Here is a 21,377-nt window from a genome sequence, read left to right on the forward strand (position 1 = left end):
TATGTGCAATTTTTTTATTGAGATAGGCCTACTACAAGTAGCAGCAGCAAAGCAGGCTGTGGCATTTTATAAATTCAGCTGCCCAAAGGGAAAATAATAAATTTGTTAATATTCTAGTAGCCTGAAACCTTAAAACATTTTCTAAATCAAAAGACAAAAAAAATAAGCACTGACCTATGGAAATGCATGTTTTTCCCAAAGCTTGCACTGTTTCGTTTTTAGAGAAAGAGATGTAACTTTCGTCCAAGGCTACAAAAGAGATCTCTAGTGTTACATTATTAAAGGCTACTTCATAAACTGTGACATTGCTTGAATCCACAGAGGTTTGTCTTTTAACTCTCTCAGCACTGCTGTCAAAAAACAGATCTGAAAAGAAATTATGAAGTGAGCCTATCATGTTATGAAGAGTTATTGCCCTTTTCTTTCTGCCCGCCAATTCCATGGTACCAGTTTGCTGCTTGGCCTTGGAAGGGAAACGCCCATTCTTTAGTACAAACTCCAGAAAGTATGTTTTGCATAGGTCAGTACTGTTTTGGGTTGAGCATTTCAATATAATGGAAACAATATTTTCTTTTGGGCAGCATGTGTAATCATGAGATTCCACCTTTGGAACACATATTTCATTGTTTGTGCAGATGTTGTCTGAGCATGCATCTATGTAAAACTGACATCTATGACCTGTCTTGCCATCTGGACATTGACAAAAGAAGGACACAGTGCCATCAACACATCTCTGGTAGTCTGGGCATGGAGATTCTGAGCAATCATCTATATCAGTCTCACATCTCTGCCCTGTCCAGCCTGGCTTGCAAACGCAAGTGTATGTCTGTTTGTCATCAGTTGGCCTGCAGGCAGCAGAATTTTGACAAGTGTTATTTTTGCATGGATCACTGTTGACTGGGGGGACCTCACAGTAAGCTCCAGTGTACCCAACATCACACAGACACTGAAAGGAGCTGATGCCATCTTTACACAAACCTTGATTGCAAGGTTTGGACACATTCACTTTGCAGTTGTCAATCTGCTGACAGTAGTAACCATCGCCTTCAAAGTCCTCATTGCACCTGCACTGATAAGATAAGTCATTCCTTTGAATACACCTGGCATTCTCACTGCAAGTCTTGCCATTGTTGTAGCACTTGTCTGACCTTGATATAACAATAACTATTGTCCTGGTCTTGACCTGCTGGCTTTGAGAATTTTTAGCCTGTAGGGTTACTTCGGCTGAGTTTCCAAAATAGGAACTTATATTCTTGGACAGGATCAAGTATTTGTTATCTTTTATACTGAATAATGAGCTGAGATCACTAGCTATAGTGAAAGTAACAGAACTAGCCACAGTGGTGTTCTGGTCATAGATCATTCCTATAGAGTCACCAACCAATCCATTTTCTGAGACCTGAAAGTATGAAGATAAATATTTAATTACTAATTGGAGATTTTTCATCTATGTTGGATAACTATAAATAGATAGCTATTTGGTGTATCCAGAGCACAGATTATAGACAATAATTATAACCTATGTATTTAAAAAAAAAAAGAATATGATTTCTTTTGTTTCACTTTTTAGTAATGTAAAACCAAATGTCAAAGCTCTTTGCCTTGTAGCACAAAATGATTTTTATTATTTAGTTGACAACAGTGATCTTTGACTATGGTGTCCTTGACATTGTTAAGCTTGTTTATTTATTTCAAAATCTCTCCCAATCCTTTACGTTACCTTACAGTCTATCACTTCCCCCCTCCCCCCCCCCCCCCCCATATTTCTCAATATCAATTTCTTTTCTTTTTCTATCTTACTGTAGTTTATTTAAAGAATGAAAATTGTACCTTAGAAAACAAAAGTAAGCCAAGAAGAGATTTCTGTGTGTAAAATGTATTCCCAATAATAAGACTACATCAAGTTAAAAAAAAAAGGAGAATTGAGTTTGTGAGAAAGGTGTACTTACTACTGTATTATTGATTGTTATTTCAGGAAGTTTCAGATCCTCAATGTCTATGTCTGTTATGGTCAATGTAATGGACTGCTCAAAGGTTAAGACTGGCTGCCCACTGTCTGCAACTTGTACTATTACAGAAATGGAAGGGTCAGGCTGGTCCAATAGTTCAGTGGGAATAGGGGCTACCAACACAAGTTGATTAACTCCCTGAACCTACAAAAAAAATAAAAAAAAATTAAGACTTGGATCAAGCTGTAAAAGAAAAACTATTTTATTAGTGAAAATAAAAGCCTTTAAATAATACATTCTAACATCTTTTATGCACCATATGCTTTGCCACATCAATGAATTCTTGCTAAAAGAATAAAAGAAAAGATTTCACACTATAAAAACAGACAATGTATGAGAAATGTATACAATTATGAGACCAAGTCACATTCAATTGGTAGACAAGAACATGAGCAAGACTTGTTGAATGGGCATTTCTGACCTTTAAATGTTTCTTAGATTTATTTTTAAATTTGTGCTCTGTCTGTATTAAACTGTTCAATAATTTAGATACTGTACTACAATGTGATTTATATGTCACCATCCACTCTAGCATCAATTACAATTATAAACTGCAGTTTACACATACTTTAAACACAAAAAAAGTTCTTGAAGATGGTGAGGTGCACTACTACCTACATAACTAGATAATGAAAGTGACAAAAGTAGTGATGACTATTACATATATTTTAAAATGCAATGTCAGGTGTCTTGAAGTTTTTATCTAGATTTCATAATATAAGACAACATACAGACTAATTAAGTATATTAATATAAATTTATAGTGTGATATTTATTTTATACTAAAGGGTTTAAAGACAGAAATATTAAGACATCCTTATTTAAAACTTTAAGACTGAAATTCAAAACCAATAATTAGTACTTAAATTTATGCCAGTATGGTTATCAATATTTTTATAGGATAAAGACATTTGCTACTGACCTCTCAAATTACATTAAATTAAATAATTTAAATTCACCTGTAATAGATCTGAGTTTGTGCCACTGGTGCTAAAGGTGAACATTTGGCCTATGTCATCATCTTCTGCCAAGAGCCTGTCTATAGGGTATGGTGCAATGGCAGTGGCTGGCAAAAAGTGAGGGCCCTTAAGAGAAATAGCTGTGGGGGGCTCATTGACATCTTTCACTGTTATGGTTATGACCTATATGTTAGTGTAGAGGCAAAAACAAAACCATTATACCTTTGTTGTTACATTTGCAGATGTCTAATATTATGTTGTGCTAGAAATAGGTCCTACAAATGTTAACAAGACAAGTAAATTAGTGTAGCCATATACAAGTGTAGGGTGGCCAAGGAGTAACTCAATTTTGATTAATATGATTGTTATTGATTCAGGGGCATACATTTTGTATTATTACATTCAATAAATGATTTGAAATGCTATTTATCTGTAACTCTCTAACTCACGATCTATTTCTTTATGTTCCCAGCATTTCTATTTTGAATTGAATTAAAACATACCATTATCCTCCTTCCATAGACCTTTCAATAAATACAATGTTTCAACCACTGGAAGTGGATAACTTTTTAATTATTTTTACAATGGTCTAGGCAGAAATAATGTATGGTCTTTCTGCCATCTCTTTTTATTATTGAAATCTTTTAGATTTGAGGATACATAAGTTTTAAATCCATTTTATGCATTGCTGATACAATGAATGTACTGAACATTATGTGAAAATCGCAGCTATAAAGAAAACTGCAGCACTATCTACATCTGCTTAATCTTTTATCTCTTTGTCAACTAATCATTGAATGCCATTCTAAAACCTATGTTGGTTGAATGATTCCTAATTATATTTTAGAACTAGTGTATATGTAAACAATTTATGTAAAATGTTATACAGGGATCAAACAATCAGTAAAATATACAAACAAATTACCTGATAGATACTAAACTCTCCATCTGAACAACTAACATTCACATGATAGATTGACTGAGCTTCAAAATTGAGAACATTACCAACAATCAATTGTATTGTTCCTTTCAGAGATGTGATAAACTGACAAGAAAAACAAGTAAAATAAAAAAAATACTTAAAAAAAAATATATATATAAAGTGTATCAATTAGTTTCAATCAGTCATGTAATTACAGTTGTAATAGATCTAGACTATCCATAATCAATCTGTGTGATTAGAAATGTTTGTTTTTTTTACCAATTTTTTTGTTTAGCCCAATTTCATGCTTTTAGATTTCTCAATATGCTATGATCCTATCATTTGTCTGGACCAGTTGGAAAGGGGTAGGGGGAGAAAGAACAGGGTATCTGGGTGATAGCTTTTTAAATGTATTTATAAAATTAATATAAATTTGAACTATTGGGCTAATGCCTTCAAAGGCTTCCCAAACCAACACAGTAACCATTTTGCTAGTGTGGAGCTTATAAACATGGAAAATTGTATTATCTATTGTTTCTATTTCGTGTTTGTGTTCACCAAACCTCAGATGTTGACCTATAAAGGGGACTAATTCATCTTATACCACCACTTCAGTCAAGTACAATTTCTTTCCCTTGTTTGAGATACTAAACAAAATAATTTATTACCAATAGTTAATTACAAATTGGTTAATTTTTTAAAATTAATTCTTGTGTTCTCAGGTAAAAGAAATAATTGTCCAAAATGTCAGCTTGATTTGAAATTGGGTGTGGGAGAAATAACGTGTACAACCTTTTTACCAGACAGACAGAGGGAGTTGATATAAGCTTTAAAAAAAGCTCACTGTCAAACCCTTGTGCACAATAAACACAGTGTGTCCCATTCTAAGATATGGTGGGAAATGCTTGGCTACCCATCAAGGGAGCTCAAGTTTGAATCCCAGCTCTAGCAGAGATCTGTTTGCTGAGCACATAAAGGCAGCACGGGAACATTCTCCCAAATACCCCCTCCCCCATTGGTCCATAAAAGAGATTGCACCATAATGTTCTGAGCATGCTATAAGCATGAATGTTAGGCTATACAAAAGCAATTTAAAAAAAAAATTTAAATGCAATCAAATGAGATATTTATGTTTTCTTTCAAGGCCTTTAAGTTCACATTTCTAAGATAAATGTCTAATGAGTTTGTCATGTGGCCAACAGAATGGTCAACTGTCTTTTTTGTGTAGGTAATCTGAGATATGTCCTTACATGCTGACCAATGCAGGACTTGAAAAGTAAATCCCTTGATCCCATGGGCATACTTTGTAGAACAAAATTCAGTTCTAAAGTAATAAACTAACAATGTAAGATTGTCTACTCACAACAAATGGCAGTTTGCTGTCCACAGTTTGGCATGAGTGAGTCTGGTTCTTATCTACATCTATGACTAGTATATCAGACAGGACAGTGTTAATGCTTGCTGTTTCAAAAACACTAATGGGGCTGCTTAGAACATTTATACCAGAAGGTGGCTCGTTAGCATCTGTAACTTGAATGTCAAAGTCAACCTGCATAGTCAAAAACACTTCTCAATATGTGCAATCTAAGTATTGCAAGTAAATGTAAAATTTACATTTCAATGACTATATATTTATACATCTTGCAAAATAAATTTGAAGTTGTAAGATCAAAAATAGCATTCTAAGTAGCTGTTATGTATCTATTTTATGAGCATTAAAATAGTGTTAACATTTGCCAAGTTATTTTTACAAATCTACATCTTGGAATTACCATACATAATAGCAGAAGTAAAGACTTTATTCTTCTAGAGAGAAAACTTTAATCAAATATGTGCTAAAATACTTGCACAAATCCCAGACTACAAGCTGAAACAAAGAAATTGTTATAGGGCCATCTAGCTTTCCCCAAAAATATCCTTCCAACCATCAATTTGCCATCAAGAAATTACAAGGTCATATGACCCACCCATATATGTCCACACTCCTTCACACTCACTTAACTACCAACTTATGAACAGGGCCTCAAAAATATGGTCTTCTAGTTCTGCATTTTTACAATATGTTATACTAGGTTAATCTAGTGACATCAAAAGCATTGACAAGTGAACATAGTAGAAATTGTTTAAAACTTTGCATGATAACAATTTAGTTGGTACTCTTACAGTTAATGACTGTGCTGGGCTGCCACTATCAGTGCTGGTGATTGAGATCCTATAGACACTAGAGAACTCAAAGTCTAAACTGGTCTGACCAACAAGCAACTGATCCCCAACAATGTAGAAATGATCTGTTGGTAAGAAAGACATTTGAAAGTTAGTTACTTTTCAACTGATAAATTAAAAACTTATAAAAAAAACTTCACCTCTGCAGTTGTTTAAATTCAATATTTAATTTTTTTTTTAACAATCCATATATTATGTAGAATTTAAATATGATATTTTACAATGTTGCAATGATATTATGACATACAAATAAATGCATTTACAATTTACACTTAATATAAAAACAGTATTTTTATGTAAAGTATACTTTACATTGCTCTGCACATTGATTTGAAATTCTAGATATTGTTAAGACATATTTTAAATAGATTGTCAATGGGTAATGTTGCAATTCATAGAGATGCATAGTGATTTCATCTATCCATCCCAGTGGCACTACAGCCTATGGAGGGCTCTGGCCTGCTCTGGCACATCTTTCCATTCTAATTTATTCTGGGCTTTACGTCTCTATGCCTTGACTCTTAGCTATTGTAAATCTGCTTCTACATCATCGAGCCACCATGCTCATGGTCTGCCTTTGGGATGCCTGACCTTTGGTTTTGCTGGTGAACAATCGTGGCTCCTCTGTTCTCTGCCATTGATGTCATCTGTTCCTTTTGATTCCGTAGTGATTTGGGATGTAAAAAAACCCAGAAAGGAACCTATCACCATATGGTCTGTAGAATAAGTTATAACTAAAGCAAAAGTCAAAACCAACTCAATAGCATAACAGGCAGATGAAGATAACCTGTTACTCAAGCTACTTTGTTTAATGGTTTATAAGGTTAAAATCCTTTAACATAATGTCTTCACTTTACTCCTCTAGTTCTCTTTACAAGCAGGAGAATTTGAAGGACTAAGTCATGAATTTGGGGACTAAGTCATGAATTTGAGGGACTAAGTCATGAATTTGAAGGACTAAGTCATGAATTTGAGGGACTAAGTCATGAATTTGAGGGACTAAGTCATGAATTTGAGGGACTAAGTCATGAATTTGAGGGACTAAGTCATGAAATTGAGGGACTAAGTCATGAATTTGAAGGACTAAGTCATGAATTTAAGGGACTAAGTCATGAATTTGAGGGACTAAGTCATGAATTTAAGGGACTAAGTCATGAATTTGAGGGACTAAGTCCATGAATTCCAATGCCAAGAATTTTTTTTTTATTCCAAACTGAAACTCTCTTACCAGCAGTTGATTATAAAAACTCAAAATATGTAGATGTAATAATAAATTACATTTTGATTAAATTATTTTAAACATCAAACAAAGCTTTAGGTTTTTTTACAAATCAAACAAGAACATAAAACTAAAATTCTATTTAACCTTATTTAGGCCAATAACATCTTTTAATAACAAGGGCATACACAAAACTTCTTATCTTATCTTATATGATACAGACGTTACTTCAAAAAAGAAGATGATTACGTCCTTCGCGTCATGCATTTAGTCATGCATAAATAATAATAAAAATAACTAAACACAGTTGGTATCTTTTACAACAATAAATTAAACATACAGTTTGAGCTCCTACATTTCTTTTCTAGAAATCCTACATCTTATTAATAAAAACCAAACTTGGGCAAAGAGTGTCATTGATAGAAACATTTTAGAGAAAAAATAGATTTTAGTTAAGGGAAACAAAAAGGAATACACTCATTTTAATGCTAATGCTGACTTATCAGATTAAAAAAATATTTCAGTGTTACAAGTTGGTTAATAATGCATCAATTAAGAAGAAAATCAAATGAACCAGAATGCACTATAGCTGCCATTTGAGTGTAACAGAGAGGGAGAGATTAAACATAATAGTATAATTTATTAAACACTTCCTATTGAAATAGACATTTTTTGTCACAAGAAGTTGATATTTTCCTGCATACCATTTCCTTTTAAAAAAAAAAATTTAACTAAGTAAAAGACCTGTAGATGGAGGGGGTTCTGTCAAGTTGTACTGAAATGTTTGTCTTCGGTCAGGGTCTTGTGTCACTATTGACCCAATGACCGTTCCCCTTGGTGCAGACTCTGAAACAACTTTCTGTGTTAGTTTAACATCTGTTGGCTTCTCATTGACATCAATCACCTTAGAAAGAAAACAGAACTATGTAAAACAAACATTTTTATGTATTTTAATTTGTACACCCTTAGATAAATTTCTCTTTCAAGCTTGTTTTTTTTTTTACTATTAGATTGAATATATATCATAGTATACTACTAATTAAAATTGCTTTTTTTTACTATACTTAATTACTGATAATAAAATATTGAAGAAAAACTTTTTAAAAATTATTTTACAACAGATTTCATAGTATATAATAAAGTAGTTCTCCTTTCAGACCCAGAATCTATAAGGCTTCGGTTTCTGTGGCCCACAGTTAACAAGGGTGTCTTGTGGTCAGAATTATGACCTTTACTTTTCCCTAACTAATGTCAGCTGGCTAGACTCAGAGACGCCCCAAAGATCCTGAAATTAAAAATTCCAGTTTTCACCAAAATTCAGAAGCCAAGCACTTTACCTCTCAGCCACTATGCCACTTTTATATTCAGTCGTATGCTTAGTATAGGGATGAAGTAACAAAAATATAGGATTTGAATAACAATGTTTTCCATCACTTTAAAGTGAAGAAAAGAAAAAGAAATGGAAACTAGTGTCTATCACAGGCAAAGTATGCACTGCACAGAGGCATTAACAAGAAACATAGAATAGGGATTAGAAAAATAAATAGCCATATAGTTAAACTAACAGTAGAGAAAATTCATTCAAATAAAAACTAGCCCATCTAGGTACTGAAACACTACCTAGAGAAAAATAATGTTAAGCATTAAGTTTCTAACTCTGATAACTTGATACAAATTAAACTAAAACCATGTCAAATTTTGATTGGTTAAAAATAGTTAAAATACTGGCAAGATCATATTAGGCTTATTGGTCTTCAGAGCATCTATTCAAAGAAATTAGTAGTGTTGACAACAATAAGACCAGCTTTAAAAAAAAAACAAGTAACAATGTTTTAAAAAAGGAAATAGAGTGTAGGTCAGGGTATTTCTACTCAGCCAGTTAACCATGACTCCATTTAAAAAGTCCTTTCTACACAGTTTTCTCACTATAAATGTGTAGTGTAACTGAGTTGATCTTCTGCGTGCGTCCAGCGTGTCTGAAGGTCATGGCCATTGTTGTGTTTCATGTCCAGTGTGTGTGTGTGTGTATAGACTGCATCAGTGGTATGCTAGACGTGCTGGTTTCATTCACTGTTTACTGTAGTCTAATTTTGTCGAATAAAGCCATGGTATTGGTATTCTAGTCGTTATCATTTCATTACAATTTATTCGACAAAATTATGTATCTGGATTAGTGTTGGATTCCTTAATTTACAATGGATAAATTACTCAGACCGAAAGAGTTGGACATTGATCCTAATGCTCCTCTGGCCTCAGAAAAATGGACTCACTGGTATGACACATTTCAGAATTTTCTTTCGTCCATCAAGGATATTAACGAAGACTTTAAACTAAAGTTGTTGAAGAATCACGTATCTGCTACGGTTTATATGCTCATCAGTGATGTATCGTCCTATTCGATGGCCATAGACACACTCAAGACTACTTATATTAAGGTAAAGAATGACATTTTTGCTAGACATCTGATTACATCCGAGCACAATCCAGCAAGTAGAGAAAGTTTGACCTTTTTGTAGTGTTCTCCCTTGTACTGGACATCGGCAAATGTATGTCCTAATGTCTGGATAAGTCTTCATAAGGAATTGACCATACCGTACGGAGGAAAACGCAATCCTCTACACATCTGTGGTCTTAAAGCAGCACGAGTCGAAACACCGAGCCTATTCAGTAATCTAACTTCTGACTGCAGACCAGTGGCTACTAAGTCCCGAAAGCACTCAATAGGTGATAACAAATTTATTGAGTCTGAAGTTAGAAAACTCCTCTCGGACAAAATCATTGAACCTTCAAAGTCTCCCTGGAGAGCACAGGTGCTTGTGACAACAAACGAGAGACATAAAAGAAGGATGGTCATTGATTACAGTCAAACAATAAATCGTTTCACCTTACTGGATGCATACCCAATGCCCCGAGTCGATGAACTGGTAGAACGGATATCCAACTATTCCGTTTTTAGTACTCTAGACCTCAAAAGTGCCTACCATCAAATACCAATCAAGACTGAGGAAAGACCGTTTACTGCATTTGAGGCATGTGGCAAACTCTACCAGTTCTGTCGCATCCCTTTCGGTGTTACCAACGGAGTTGCATGCTTCCAGAGAACAATAAATCAAATTATTGAGATTGAAAAGTTGCAGGACACCTTTGCATACGTGGACAATGTAACGGTATGTGGTCATGATCAAGAGTCGCACGATGAGAATATGCAAAGATTTCTAGATGCTTCTAGAAAGTATGGGATCACATTTAATGAAGACAAAAGTACGATAGCCACTGACAAAGTTTGCCTATTGGGATACGAAATTTCTAAAGGCCTTCTCAAGCCAGACCCTGAAAGATTCCAGGCTTTAAGAAACCTTCCTCCCCCTCATGATATGCACTCACAAAAACGGATAGTGGGCATGTTGGCGTACGACTCACAGTGGATCCCAAATTTTTCTAACAAAATAAATGTTTTGGCAAATAACAGGTCGTTCCCTCTTTCAGAAACAGTAAAGACAGCCCTTAACGAATTAAAGCAGGAGCTGGAGAAAGCTGCCATCTTCACCATCGACTATACTCAACCTCTGACGGTTGAAACAGACGCTTCGGATGTTGCAATAGCTGCCACCCTCAACCAGGATGGCCGCCCCGTGGCGTTCTTTTCAAGAACACTCTCGAAAAGTGAAAGGCGGCACTCAGCTATAGAAAAAGAAGCTTATGCCATTGTAGAATCTTTAAGGAAATGGCACCACTACTTAGTAGGAAATCGCTTTACCCTTGTCACGGATCAACGCTCTGTGGCCTTCATGTATGACAAACAGAGCAAAGGGAAAATAAAGAATGAGAAAATTCAAAGGTGGAGACTGGAACTGAGCTGTTTCCACTACGATGTCTTGTATAGACCAGGCAAACACAATGTAGCGGCTGATACGTTTTCTAGAAACAGGTGTGTGTCAGCTATGAGTCGAAATGAATTGAAACTGCTCCATGACTCTCTGTGTCATCCGGGAGTAACAAGACTATGGCATTTAGTGCGAGCGAAAAACTTACCTTTCTCAACCAGGAAAAGTGTTGTTAAAAAAGGGAGTCCGTGCATCAAAATATGATGATGGTACAATAGCTGTGGACTTAATTACATGCAACCCACAGTATGCCATTGTAAGACTTCCTGATGGAAGAGAAGAAACAGTGTCATTGCGACATTTGGCCCCCGTTCCAAGAGAGGGAGAATCAGAGGTGTATCAACATATGGAACATGAAGACTTTGAGCCGGAGACAAACCCTATAACACAGATGCAGGTGCCTACTGACCATGTGACTATAGAACCAATGGCTGCTCCTAACACATATGTACAACAAGGGGAAAATGGACATCAAGAAGAAGTAAATGCAGGGGCTGAGTCTCCTGTTAGAGAGCCGCCGATGTCACCAACTCCAAGCGACGGCAGTATTGGTCCTGGTAGATATAACCTAAGACCAAGAACAAGCAGACCTAATTATAAGGTCTAACATTTATTTAATTATTTTTCCATATCACAAGTTCTAACTCAGTAATTGTAGGCTTAATATGACACACTTTGAACTGATCATTTTATAGTGTATAGCTTTTCTAGTTAGACTTTTTGTATTGTATTGCTTATTACATTATTATTCAAGACAACTGGTCCTAATATTTGTATGCATAAGGGACTGATAATTTTATAGTGTATAACGTGTTTGTTTATAGTTATACAATGATTTTCAATAGAGTAAATCTGTAAGTATTCTGTAGGGATACTAAGGCCTCTTATATCGCTGTCCTTCACCATTATTTACATGTTTATTTCCTATAACTTTTAGGCGGGGTGATTGTAGTGTAACTGAGTTGATCTTCTGCGTGCGTCCAGCGTGTCTGAAGGTCATGGCCATTGTTGTGTTTCATGTCCAGTGTGTGTGTGTGTGTATAGACTGCATCAGTGGTATGCTAGACGTGCTGGTTTCATTCACTGTTTACTGTAGTCTAATTTTGTCGAATAAAGCCATGGTATTGGTATTCTAGTCGTTATCATTTCATTACAAAATGATTATACTTAAAGCAACTACTTTTGTTGCTTGGATTGTATACTGTGTTCAAGATATTTCAAATTCTAGTTAATATTACAAGTCTCTTTTCAAACATGTGAGTGAGAAAATAAAAAAATACTACCCAGTAGGCCTACTCTTTTTACATAACTGGTTAGTTTGTTAAAGGTTTTCAAAAGTACTATTCCCAAGCTTCAAAGTTAAAGATGCAAATTTAATACCTGAATTACAAAACTGCTATTTGATGTTAGGCCATTTTCATCAGCTGCTTTCACACTAATTGTATATTTAGATTTGGTTTCATAATCAATAACTTTCTTTGCCACCAAGGAACCAGTTCCGTGAATGTCAAAACTTGAGCTGTCATCCGTTAGAGTAAAGAATGTCTGCAAAGTAAATAAGAAGACTAGAAAATTGACTAAAATGTACATCTAATGAGCACAAAGGTATAGCAGAAGTGAATACCTGCTGGCTATCTGGGTCAGTTGCAGCTATCTCAGCAACAAGCTGATCTACAATATTGTTTTCATTGATACTGTATGTTGACAACCTGAGGTCATAGGGTGGCTCATTGACATTAGTCACATTTATCATGAGAGATTTAGTCACCTTCAGGTGACTGCCATCACTGCCAGTGTCTTGACATGTGACCTAAACAGTGAAAAGTTTGAAACTCCATTAAAAACATTAATACAAAGAAAACTTGTTGAACAGAAACAGACTTTTAAAAAAATAATATACAAATGACCTATTGCTAGTCAGTGGTACATGAAGTACCTATGAATGTCAGTACTTTTGATAAGCACCCTCCCCGTAAAGCTTTTTTTTTTTTTATCTTTTTGTTCACAACACTCTCCATGTAGACTTTCTGGCATTTCAAGGCTTTGTTTAAAAAATTATAACATTTTAGCTACTAAACGCCCAGCCCAAATTCTTATAAATAACTTTCTTTATCAAAAGCCATGTTTTACAATTTCACGTTTTTTTTTTTCCTGTAATAATTATATGTGTTTGTTAAACATGATTCATCATTACCTGTAAAATGTAATACTTTTGAGTCTCATAATCTAATTCTGCTTTTGAAACTTTCAGATTCAGAGAGCTTTCAACCTAAGATGATATAGAAAAAGATTGTAAAATGAATTTAAACAATTTCAACCCAATTAGAACCTGATCAATCTATAGAATAGTGATTACATTGGATAATATCTTACTGTGAAAGGGACTGAGTCCAAATTGTTGACCACACAACTGTAAGTTTGATTCACATCTTGATCCACTACTGAGAACACTCCAACCAGTGTTCCTGCTGGTGTGTTTTCTGGTATCTACAGAAATGAAGGACAGCAAATTTGGTTTTTTCTCGTAAGAATTCCAAAAGGTATAAATGATATTTTTAACATGTCAACTTAGTGTCTCCTTGACTAAATATAAGTCCTGATTTCCTGTTTCTGACAATGTTTACATTTGAATAAAAATAAACAGCTGCATTATATAATCTTTACAAATAATTTCTGAAGAAAATTGAATCTTAGTAATTATCAAAATAATTAAATTTTTCAGTAAAGTAAAGAAAGTGTAATGACTATTGTTCTTCCTATACCGTGTATAATTTAGTTTCACTATTTGCAAGTAAATGTTGGCAATTGGGTTGTCCTTCAAATCTCTCATATGAGCTTTATTGTAAAGGACAAAAATTAATCAATAGAACAATTTACTCTACAAGGTCAAAATCAATGGATGAATTTACTTTAAAAGGACAAAATCAAAAGATGTTGTTACTTTTTACTTTAAAAGGACTAAATCAATGGACAAATGTACTCTAATAGGACAAAATGGATAGATGCATTCAATTTGAAAAGAAAATCTCTGACTGCATCATGTCTTGCAAAGAAACTAGTGAATTCAACTTTTACAATGCTACTTTTTTTTATTTTAACAGGGATACTTAATATTTGAGGCATGATTTTTTTTTTAATGCTGAAACTTTTTAATGCTAAAATAATTTTAAAATAAATTCCTAGTTAAGGTGATGTTAAAAATCTACTTACAAGTGAGTTATTTAATTTGACATCAGTAGGGGCATCATTGACATTCAATAATATGATCCTTAATGTGTCATTCAGTGCAAGTGGTGGATCTCCAGAGTCCATGGTCTGTATAACTAAACTAAACACTGGTGTTGTTTCATAGTCCAAGATACTGTTGTTTATACCTATCTTCAAGGTGCGGCCAGAAATTTGGAATGTATTCAATAGCTCTGGTAAGCTTTGAGTCACATCAAACCTATAAACAATTTTTATTTACTATTATGTCCACTAACTCTGATAAAATTAAATTAATTTAGAATTGATCAAAATTAGGTACATTTAATAAATAATGTAGTATTATTATAATATTTAAATCCACAACAAAAATTGTTTGGGTGAAAAATGGTAAAAGTTTCAGCTTTGTTTGTCTAAAGCAAACTTTTGAGCACGATAGTTGACAACTTTAACTTCACCTTAACTAACCATTGGTCATAGAAATAGATGACATTAGAATCATCTGCCCCATAGATCGCAAGATCTGAAAGGGGAAACAACAACACAACTTCATGCTATAACATGCTAACTGCACTTTGGTCCAATCTCTTGTGAATCTAAGGGGGGTAGGGGTATCTGGAGAAGGTTTCTGTTTCTGCCTTTAGATGATAAGCAAACACAACATAGTTTGAGTCTTGATTCAAACTTGAAACCCCCTTGACAGGCAGACAAGGGGTTTATGCCACTCACACATCCCACAACCATAATAATAAAGATAATATGTTTACACAAAAATAGAAACTAAAGGCACAAACCCTACAGCTACAGATATCAAAGTGTATGTAAAAGTCTGGTACAGCTCTGGGTCTACAGTGTTCAAGTCACCAACCACAGTCCCTGGAGCAGAATTTTCTAGAACTTGTCCTCCACCATAAATATTGATTTGTTTTGGTGGCTCATTGACATCCAGTACTTGGATCTAGCAAAAACAAATGTTTTTTCAAAGAGAAAAAACAAGTAACAATGTTGTTATAATTTTTAAGAAATGAGTGCAAAATTGTCTTATGTAATGTTACACAGGAAGTGCAGATGTTTTGTATAGTTTTATTCTTTATAGTCCAAATAGTTTATTGTTATTTAAGACTAAGACTGCTTTATTGATCCTTACGGAAATTTGTTGTGATTACAAGGACTCGTTTCTCATATAAAGACAACAGAAACATACATATAAATACAACAGACACAATCTACCTGCTAAGGATAATTTCCACCTACTAAGGATAATTGCAAACAGGTATATAACTTAATTAAAAGATTATCTTTAGTGTAAGACAATATATTGATGTTAGAAATTAGTGCTGTCTTATTTATCCTGTTAAGGGAAAAAAGGTTTAAAAATAGATTAAATATTCCTAGCAAGCAATGACTTTTTTTTTGTATTCAGCAATTATGTCATTATTGGTATGCTAATTAAATAAAACAAATATCATCCATTTCTTTAACAAGATAAATATTAACATGTTTTGACCTACCTTAAAAGTTTCTGATAAGTTAACTTTATTATTATTTGAGTCAGAACCCAAAGCAGTAACAATGATGGTGAGTACTGGAGATGTTTCATAGTCTAATGAAGTTGTAAGTCTCAAAGAGTTTCTCTCAACAGTAAAATTACCAGAGTCAACAATAAAATTGTAAGTCTGTCATAGATGAGAAAGTTGAAATCATGTGAGATCATTGACATTAAAATAAAAAGGTGCTCACACTACTGTCTTTGTTTTGAACAATAAACACATTTCAACATGTCTCAATGTAAATAATTGTTTTTTTAAAGTGTGTACATACATTTTTATGTGAACCCTAACCACTAATCTTATCTTAAACATAAGTCTGATTGTTTATGCACCTAGCAATGTTCCATGGGGGGAAAGTCTGAATATTTTCAGAACAATGAGCGTTGATTATGATTCTTTTCTGAAAGTCTCATGTTTATATGTAAGTATTTTTAAAACATTTTTTGGCATAACTATGTAGAAAAAAAGTCAGAAAAAGATCACTGAAGGAGCAAAAGCTTTCTCAGTCCTATAATTACATACATCTTCCTGAGCCATTCAGCACATTAGGCAGCAAATTGTCTCCATAGAAATAAATCTCAGCCACTTTGAAAGGCCCACACACTGTCAGCACTTTCTAATGCTTTTTATGCAACCAGTTGCTTTTGAATGTCAGAAGGCTTGCGATCCAAGGGGCAGATGATATAGATCTCATAGGATTCTGTTGCAGTCAGTTAAATCAGGGGGGGTTAAATGGCCAGCACTACAATCAATTGCCTTTATTTTCTTTAATCTAATGTAGAGTGGTCATCTGTGTTTGGTGGACTCATTGATATCCTAAAAATCCAAATTTAAAATGCAAGTCTTCATTAGGATTTAACCTTGTGAACCCTCAGTTCAAAAGTCAGTGGTTTACCCTTCAGCCTATTAACTATGGTTATAAAGAAAACTTTTAGACAAACATTTAAACAAAGTGATTCCTTTTTTTTTCTCATAATATTATCTTCTCAGTATTATTTTTACAAAGCTTATATCCACTCACTGTCTGGCTGTCCATCTGTCTGTCAGTCTGGTAAAAAGTTTGAACATGTTTTTTCTCCCATTTCCCATTCTTGGATCAAGTTAAAACTTTGCACAATTATTCATTACACCTGACAAGACATGAATCAATCAAAAAAATTAAACAATTAGCTATTTAATTGTTAGTGATTAATTATTTTGTTTGATTTTGAAATAAGGGGAATATTTTGTTTGGACAGGTTATTTCTCCCTTTTCCCATTGTCAGACCAAGTTGAAATCTTGCATAATTATTCATAGTCTATAACAATACATGAATCATTCAATAAGTAACATAAAACTAAGGTAATGAAAAAGTTACAGATCCTGGTGGCAATTGATAAAAAATTAACTTATATGAAAATTAAAATTGTTTAAAGTGATGTTATTGTGAGGTCACACCTCTCAGAAATAACTAGTTCAGAAATTATAAAGACAACAACTATTCTACCAGTACTCCTAGTATGTCAGATTTAGTGCAGGTTTTAATTTGTTATTCTAACAAAAGTACTTACTCCAGGTATTTCAGTTTCAGTTAAAGTGTTGATGATACTTAGTTGACCCACTTCAACATTAATGCTGTTCTCAGACACACTTCTATTGCCAGTCAACTGAATAGCTTTAGGCACTTGGGCAGTGTTGCTTATGAATATATCAAAGTCCTTCACAAAGTACATACTAGGAACACCATTATCTGAACAATTTAATTGAATCTTAACAGACGTTCTATTCACAGGAGGCTTGACTAAAATCTATAAAAACATTTTTAATGAAATCAGAATTAAATATCATAAACATTGTTTTTAAAAATTATAACTAATTTAGAATGCATGTACATATATAACATATTTAAAACACAATAATTTTTATTTTTCTTCTAAAACACACAAGCCTACTCTCTGATATAACATAAAAAGGAGACCTATGATCTTCTGTAAGCATACATTTTCATTTTTTTTAGATTTAAATATACACAAGCAAACGTTTTCTTTAATTAGCAAAAAGGTGTATAAATAACAATGTTCTGATAATGTACACCAGAGAAATGCAAGAAACATATGTTTTAACAATATTATTCACTTCTGTTTAGTCTGCACTGGTTGTCATTTTACAGATGCACTATTTATGACAGAGATAGTACAGAAATACAACATGCCTGCAGTGAGAGTCCATCTTTACCAACTTTAAATGATCCAGATTCATCTTTAATAAGTACACAGGTGTGGTTTTGTTTCTTGGTGTTTGCTCCAGCATTATCTGGGTCAGTGACAAGAATGAAAGCAACAGTCTCTCCATCTTTGGCTGCAGCTGAAATCTGAAATAAGTTGACATAAATGCTGCAGATTATACTGATGATGTTAATAGTATTTATGTCAGATGTTTTGTGATTTACTTAACTTTTTGATGTCAGTTCATTTGAAATTCATTGTATTAAAAGCTAACAATCAATAGAAAAAAGGATACCTTTTTAAAAGCTTATCTAAGGGAAAGAACTGCTAATTAGTATATAAGTAAATGCATGAGTGGGGCCGATTTGAAAAAGCCCTAAAACAATTGAGATATGGTGCCCTTTAAAAGTTTAGATAGTATATGTCCGTGCTTAATATTTCTTGGGGGCCCTAAACTATAGCTTGTGTTGCCTCTATTGGTAAATAGGATAAAAGGAAATCTGCTACCGAGGACAGACGCAGATGACGAAAAGAAAAACTTAATCGACCATAGGTGGACAATGGTTATGCTTGCCCTGGTTGTGTGAAAATATGTAGGTCACAGATGAGGCTGCGTATCGACGGGAAATATTGCATTGCATTTAATATTTTAAAATTGCAGGGTTTAGCTCCTTTTCTGCTATATAAAACAAAATTAATTATTATACTTGTATATATGTTATACTAATTGATTAACTAATTGGTTAATTTTTGAATTGATTCATGTATTGTCATCGACTATGAATAATTTTGCAAATTTCAACTTGATCCAAGAATGGGAAGTAGCATTTATTCCCCTTATTTTGATATCAAACAAAATAATGAATCACCAATAATTAATTAACTATTATATTAACTATTATTTATTAATGTCTTGTCGGGTATAATGAATAGGTGTGAAAAGTTTCAGCTTGATACAAGATTGGGAAATGGCAGAAAAAACATGTCAAACTTTTTACCAGACAGACAGAGAGAGTGAGTTAATAAAAGCTTTGTAAATGAGAAATCAATTACAATCTTGTACATAAAGTCAAAATGTTGGCAGACCAAATTTTGAAAAAAGAATATATTTTATTGAAATAGAGATGTGGACGTAAAATAATACTATATGTCATAAATATTTTAGAATATAAACCTATTTAATTCTTTGTCTCCAGAATCTTTTCTCCCATTCTGACAGAATTCACTTTGCCCATTTGTAGTTCACTACTATTACTATAAAATGGTGTAACATTTGTCATCAGAAAATGTTATGATTGGTATTGACTTTAAAGGAAATACAATTTTTTTTAAAATGTTCTCACTTGACAATTAGAGCATCATTCTGGAGACAAAGATTCAAATCACTTTTATGATATAAAAAACTCACATCACTATTAGAAAGTTTAATATCACTGGGTTGTTCATTCACATCCAACACTGCTATTAAAAATGTCTTTGAGTAATTGGCTGAAGGCACGCCACTATCAACACAACGTAAAGTCAACTGATATGAGGGCTGCTGCTCATAGTCTAGCGCTTTTAAAATAACGAGTACAGAAGAGGCGTCCACAGCAAAAACATCATAATTGGTTATGACCTGTGTAATTTATTTAGTTTGCATCAAAGTTTTTAAAAAATATAATAATAATAATTTCTGAAGTTATCACCTTCACCTATCCCATTGTTTGTTGGACCATTGGGGCTTCAAACAAGATTTGTCGACTGTCTTTCTCTATTACTCTCTGTCTTTTGCCTTGGATAGAACCTCTTTCAATGGCAGCCCTGCCCATTCCCTTTGATTTCTGTCTTCTTCTTTTTCCTGGTACTGTTCCCTTAGGAAGGTCTTTGTGAGCTCTGAAGACCTTGAATATGGCCTGATGGTTTTAATATGTTTTTTTAACAGTAGTTAGCAGGTCATTGAAGGGGTCCAATTGCTATAATAACCCTATCTCTAATATCTTTGTTTGTGATGTGGTCTTTAAAAGAACCAAATTAGATATCATTTCTGATTAATACTAGAGGACAGACATTCCAGAGGAGTCCTTTACTAAAAGTACAATATGGACAACAGGAAATAGGCCATGAACTTCTTAAGTTAGAAGAGAGAATTAATCAACACTATAGTGGAGTCTTAATAATTCAAAGTGTATGGGAACAGGCAGTGACTTTGAATTAAAAGAATTGGAATTACACTTAGACAATGGAAATAACAGAGTCTTATGATTTATATATCCCATGACGTTACTTCCTTGTTGAAATTAAATACATTGAGTTTTATTTCATTAACCAAAAACCTGGCATAACTGACTTGGAATCGACCCTTTCTTTTTTAATAAGGACAAAAAAAAAAGGAAAAAAAGGAGAATCAAACTTAACTGCTGGACACCTTTTTTTATGGTCTACAGTTTGGAAATGAAAAATAAACAAATTAAATATTGATACTAACATATTGATATTTATGTACATTGGCACACTAGCACGACACCGCTTGTGTTTAATATAATGAAGAGAGTACCTAATATGTCTTCCCTTACAATAATTAATATAATTTCTTTGTTATTCAACTATAATACCTGAAAAAGGTGTGTCTGTCCAATATCTGGATCATCACAGGTCAGTAACCCAAGCTTGTATATGCGCTGGTTTTCAGGAATCTCAAGTTTTGTTGCATCAATTGAAATGTTCTATTTAGACAGAGATAAAGTTACACAAGGTAAGAACATTATTGTCAAGAGTTTTAACAAGCAAAGGTTCAAAACAATTGTGATTTAAGTTCTGTTTAATGATGTTAATTTTATATAGCAATTTAATACAAATTTCACAAATAACACTTGAAAAAGTTGTGTACAATACTAAGGCATAATTGACAAGAAAATAAAATTACAACTTACAAAAGGGGGGTCATTACTGTCCAAAACAGTTATTTTCCAACTGTTTGTTATACTTAGCTGTCCCTTGTCTTTGGCAAAAGCTTCAAGGACTAGGGGAGGTGAGTCAATGATGTATCGAACAGTTTGGGCAAGGAGAACCTTCTGAGAACAGACTGTGCAAGTTGAACGTAAGCTTTCAACAAATATCTGAAACACAGACACTTTCTATAGATTGATAGAAGTTTCAAAGCTAAAAATAATTTGGAAAGATGAAGGCATAGCCCTCAACACTATAATCAGACTGATGCGTT

At 33.6% G+C, this 21,377-nt stretch overlaps 1 protein-coding gene across 4 annotated transcripts in view; it reads right to left on the bottom strand.

Moving 5' to 3' along the window:
* The window catches only part of LOC106069582 (protocadherin Fat 4-like), a 102,040-nt gene that overhangs the window by 4,283 nt on the left and 76,380 nt on the right, over positions 1-21,377 (bottom strand). For all 4 annotated transcript variants that reach the window (XM_056024227.1, XM_056024226.1, XM_056024228.1 and 1 more), the window contains 19 exons: positions 21,088-21,273; positions 20,770-20,880; positions 19,584-19,793; positions 18,163-18,321; positions 17,522-17,758; positions 15,932-16,096; positions 15,215-15,378; positions 14,427-14,661; positions 13,590-13,703; positions 13,411-13,485; positions 12,841-13,026; positions 12,597-12,761; positions 8,077-8,236; positions 6,054-6,178; positions 5,254-5,439; positions 3,894-4,013; positions 2,969-3,151; positions 1,950-2,153; positions 175-1,399 (listed from right to left, as the gene is read on the bottom strand). In XM_056024227.1, the coding sequence (XP_055880202.1) occupies positions 175-1,399; positions 1,950-2,153; positions 2,969-3,151; positions 3,894-4,013; positions 5,254-5,439; positions 6,054-6,178; positions 8,077-8,236; positions 12,597-12,761; positions 12,841-13,026; positions 13,411-13,485; positions 13,590-13,703; positions 14,427-14,661; positions 15,215-15,378; positions 15,932-16,096; positions 17,522-17,758; positions 18,163-18,321; positions 19,584-19,793; positions 20,770-20,880; positions 21,088-21,273 (4,210 nt within the window). The remainder of the gene's footprint in view (positions 1-174; positions 1,400-1,949; positions 2,154-2,968; positions 3,152-3,893; positions 4,014-5,253; positions 5,440-6,053; positions 6,179-8,076; positions 8,237-12,596; positions 12,762-12,840; positions 13,027-13,410; positions 13,486-13,589; positions 13,704-14,426; positions 14,662-15,214; positions 15,379-15,931; positions 16,097-17,521; positions 17,759-18,162; positions 18,322-19,583; positions 19,794-20,769; positions 20,881-21,087; positions 21,274-21,377) is intronic.

Source organism: Biomphalaria glabrata, chromosome 3, assembly GCF_947242115.1.
Source record: "Biomphalaria glabrata chromosome 3, xgBioGlab47.1, whole genome shotgun sequence".
NCBI lineage: Eukaryota > Metazoa > Mollusca > Gastropoda > Planorbidae > Biomphalaria > Biomphalaria glabrata.